The sequence below is a fragment of the Bison bison genome, unplaced genomic scaffold (assembly GCF_000754665.1).
Source record: "Bison bison bison isolate TAMUID 2011002044 unplaced genomic scaffold, Bison_UMD1.0 scf7180017864144, whole genome shotgun sequence".
Lineage (NCBI taxonomy): Eukaryota > Metazoa > Chordata > Mammalia > Artiodactyla > Bovidae > Bison > Bison bison.
Genome location: NW_011494716.1, coordinates 179,750 through 182,959, shown reverse-complemented (window position 1 = coordinate 182,959; position 3,210 = coordinate 179,750). Strand labels below are relative to the sequence as shown.

Genomic DNA, 3,210 nt, shown 5'->3' with positions numbered 1-3,210 from the left:
TGTGTTGGGACCCATCAAGACCGCTCCCCCTGTTATCTGCTGGAACCGCCCTCCCCGTGACGGCTCAGGTGCCCACAGCGGCCCGCAGGGCTGGCCCTGGAGAGGTGGGTCACTGAGTCAATAACCATCTGGGCTCCGCTACAGACGGAGGGGGAGCGCCTTCTGCCAATAGATAAGGTGCACAGTAAACAAGCGAAGCAGTGGATGAAATAACTGCGGTGGAGACCAGCTGCTATGGAAACGATTCTAGAGCAGCCCGGAACCGGGTGGTGGTGGAGCTCGCCCTGCAGACAGGATTCCCCCAGATCCCAGCACCTGGGAGTAAGCTCTGGGGGCCGGTGTGCCCCAGGCCCCTCTCTCTTGCTCCTTCTCAAGCTTCACTCCCCAGAGGCCCCTCAGTGCAGTGAGGGCCTCCGATTTTTCCCTTCCTACTTTGGTCTGTTACCTGGTCCCCAGCAGCTCCAAAGGCCTGGGACTCCATGTCCAAGGTTTCTGGCCTGTTGAACAGTGGGGCCCTTTACAAATAGTCTCCTGCAGGGTGGGGCCACCCGGAGGCTGCTTCAGCATCACCCAGTTCACGCCCCACACCTGCAGTGCTTCAGCAGGCTCGCAGGAGACCTGGCCTTCTCCAGGAGTTGCCGGCCTCCTGAGGCAGAAGCAGTGTTACTATTCTCGCCCATCGCTGTCCACACAGGGGGCCACTGCCCAGCCCTGAGACTTGTGCTTGGTTCACACAGGTGCTCACCAAAGGCTCACGACAGGGACACCACCGCCTGGCAGCCCTCCTCAGGGCCCAGGGCTGTGAAGCCTGTAACACCATCCTACTCATCTTCACCCCAGTGGTGATAACCACTGCCCAGAAAGGCGCTGGGGATGACACAGAGTCTTCAAGGATCATGCTGAAGGCCCACAGCAGCAAACAAGTCCCGATGGAAACCCAGAAGTGGTGACCTGGACCTCTACACTTTCCTGCCTTCCAGCAAAGTGGAAGGTGGCAAGTGGAAGTGGAAGGAATGGTGGTTCCTTCAGCAGGGGAGGGTGACGGGCCTGTTCCCTGAAGGGGACTCAGTCTGGGGCGCCCACAGCAGACAGAGCGACAGCAGAGGGGGCGGGGGTGGACATGGGTGCCAGGAGAGATGGCTGTGGGCAGACAGCGGCCGCCCGTGCGGACACTGGCTCTCTGCTCTTTGGGTGAGCCCAGGATACATCCAGGCACTTGTGGGGAGAGGTTTCAGGTGTACAAGGGCTAGAGCAAGCAGTGAGGCCCCGGGGCAGCCCACCTCGAGGGGCCCGGCCCCCTTCCTTCAGTACAAAATGGGTATGCCCATTCTTGGTAAATATACTTGATATGTGCTTGGTAAGTAAAAAACACAAAGTCCCACCTTGGTATGATTTAAAAATACATACTTTCTAAAGCAGTTTTAATGTCACACAAGTGGCTTATAAGTGTACAGCAAGAAGAAACAGAGGTAGCTAAGCAAAGTCCCCACAGCCTCTGTTCGCCCAAGCCTATGGAAGGCCAAGTAAAGCCAAACCCTGACCAGCAAATGTGAGGAAGGCCCTAAGTTCCCCAGGAAGAGCCGGGGGCAGTCCCCGCCGGGTGGAAACCTGGCTTCCCAAGGGGGCACAGGCCCCTCTGGGCCCCCCACTCACTGCACCAGTGAAAATGCCCTTGATGCCAATTCGTTTAATTACTGAGTGGGGGTGTCTTGACAACAGTCGGGCTGGGGGCAGAGCCAGCCTGCCTTGTTGCGGGGCTCGGGGGCTGGGGTGGGCCGGGCCTCAGGGAGGGCTCAGTCGGTCAGCAGGCTCATCTTGCAGGACAGTGAGGAAGCGCTGGCCCCCCTCGCAGAGCAGGCAGTGTGCAGCCCGGCACAGCGCCAGCCAGGGGCGCCCCAGGGGCTCCTGCTCGCTCAGCAGGGGGAGCAGCTCAGCCATTAGGACCTGGAGGTTGGTGAGGGCCAAAGGCTCAGGGGGGCCTGGAACATTTGGGGGGACCCAATCTAGGGCGGGAGTCAAGGCGCCACACTCGTCCCCACTCCGCCTCTCAAAGTTCCAGCACGCTCACACGTGCCCTCCCCACCTCCTTCCCTGGTGGATCTTGGAGGCTGAACCAAGTCCTCCCCATGGCCCAGTGCTCCTGAACACGCAGTGACCCATGCCCCGGAGTCTGGAAGTACCTTTTCCAGATGGACCTGCTGGTCCAGCATGGCCACCCGTAGCCTGAGGGCTGCCAGGGTCTGCAGCTCCTGGGTGCTGGAGTAGAGAAGCAGCTGGGGGCTCCACACTGGGTCTGCGCCTCCTCCACAGGGCAAGGCGGCCCTGGGGGGCCCCTCAGGCCATGGCCCCTGCGGCTGTTCCACCACCGCTGCAAGAACAGGGGACACCACCCCATGGGCAGCAGCCAGGGCTGTTTTTTCCAGGCTCCCGCTAGGGGTGCAAAGTCCCCCCTTGCCTCCTGGGTAAAGCCCTGCTGTCCACGAACAACTCTCTTGCAACACCAAGCGTGTGCCAGGATCTCTGATTCTCACAAGAAACTTTCCCACTAAGTGGATAAATGCGCAAGCTACTTAGACTGGTGGGGTCTGTGTGTGGGCAAGGGGGCTGGAGCGGGGGTGCTGCACCGGCAGCTCCACAGCATAACTACGGGACACTCAGGATCCCGAAGGGGACATGGGAAGGGCCTGCCTGCCTGCCTCCACTCCCCTGGGGGTGCTGTTCAAGTCCCCACACCGCCCTGTCGCTAGAGGACTTTGACACTGACCAGGTTTTCCCAGTGGATCAGAGGTAAAGAACCCTCCTGCAATGCAGGAGACACCGGAGACTTCGTTAAGATCCCTGGGTTGGGAAGACCCCTGGAGAAGGAAATGCCATCCCACTCCAGTATTCCTGCCTGGAGAACCCCATGGACAGAGGAGCCTGGCGGGCTACAGTCAGTCCATAAGGTCCCAACTTAGCAGGCACACACGCACACAGTTCGGCTCGGGTTGGGGTGGAGGGGGTGGTGCGGGCAGGCCTCACCGGAGCGCAGCTCCTGCAGCTCTTGCAGCCTGTGCAGACACTGCCCTGCCAGGGCCTGCAGCCCCTCCAGGGTGAGCAGGCTGCGGTACTCCTGCGTCCAGTCCTTGGGGTCTACACGAGAGCCAGAGGTGGTCACAGGCCAGGTTCATGAGGGTCCTGAAGCCCTCCCTGTCCCGCCGGAGACCCGAC

The 3,210-nt window shown here is 60.8% G+C and overlaps 2 protein-coding genes across 2 annotated transcripts in view; both read right to left on the bottom strand.

Annotated features, from left to right (window-relative positions):
• Positions 1–680, bottom strand: part of NTN3 (netrin 3) — a 6,495-nt gene extending 5,815 nt beyond the window's left edge. The window contains exons 1-2 of the mRNA XM_010840464.1: positions 589–680; positions 446–497 (exon numbers count right to left, since the gene is read on the bottom strand). Coding sequence (XP_010838766.1) covers positions 446–497; positions 589–680 — 144 coding nt within the window. The remainder of the gene's footprint in view (positions 1–445; positions 498–588) is intronic.
• LOC104988867 (chromosome unknown open reading frame, human C16orf59) overlaps positions 661–3,210 on the bottom strand; it is a 4,922-nt gene continuing 2,372 nt past the window's right edge. The window contains exons 7-9 of the mRNA XM_010840324.1: positions 3,022–3,132; positions 2,181–2,368; positions 661–1,944 (exon numbers count right to left, since the gene is read on the bottom strand). Coding sequence (XP_010838626.1) covers positions 1,783–1,944; positions 2,181–2,368; positions 3,022–3,132 — 461 coding nt within the window. The 3' untranslated portion in view covers positions 661–1,782. The remainder of the gene's footprint in view (positions 1,945–2,180; positions 2,369–3,021; positions 3,133–3,210) is intronic.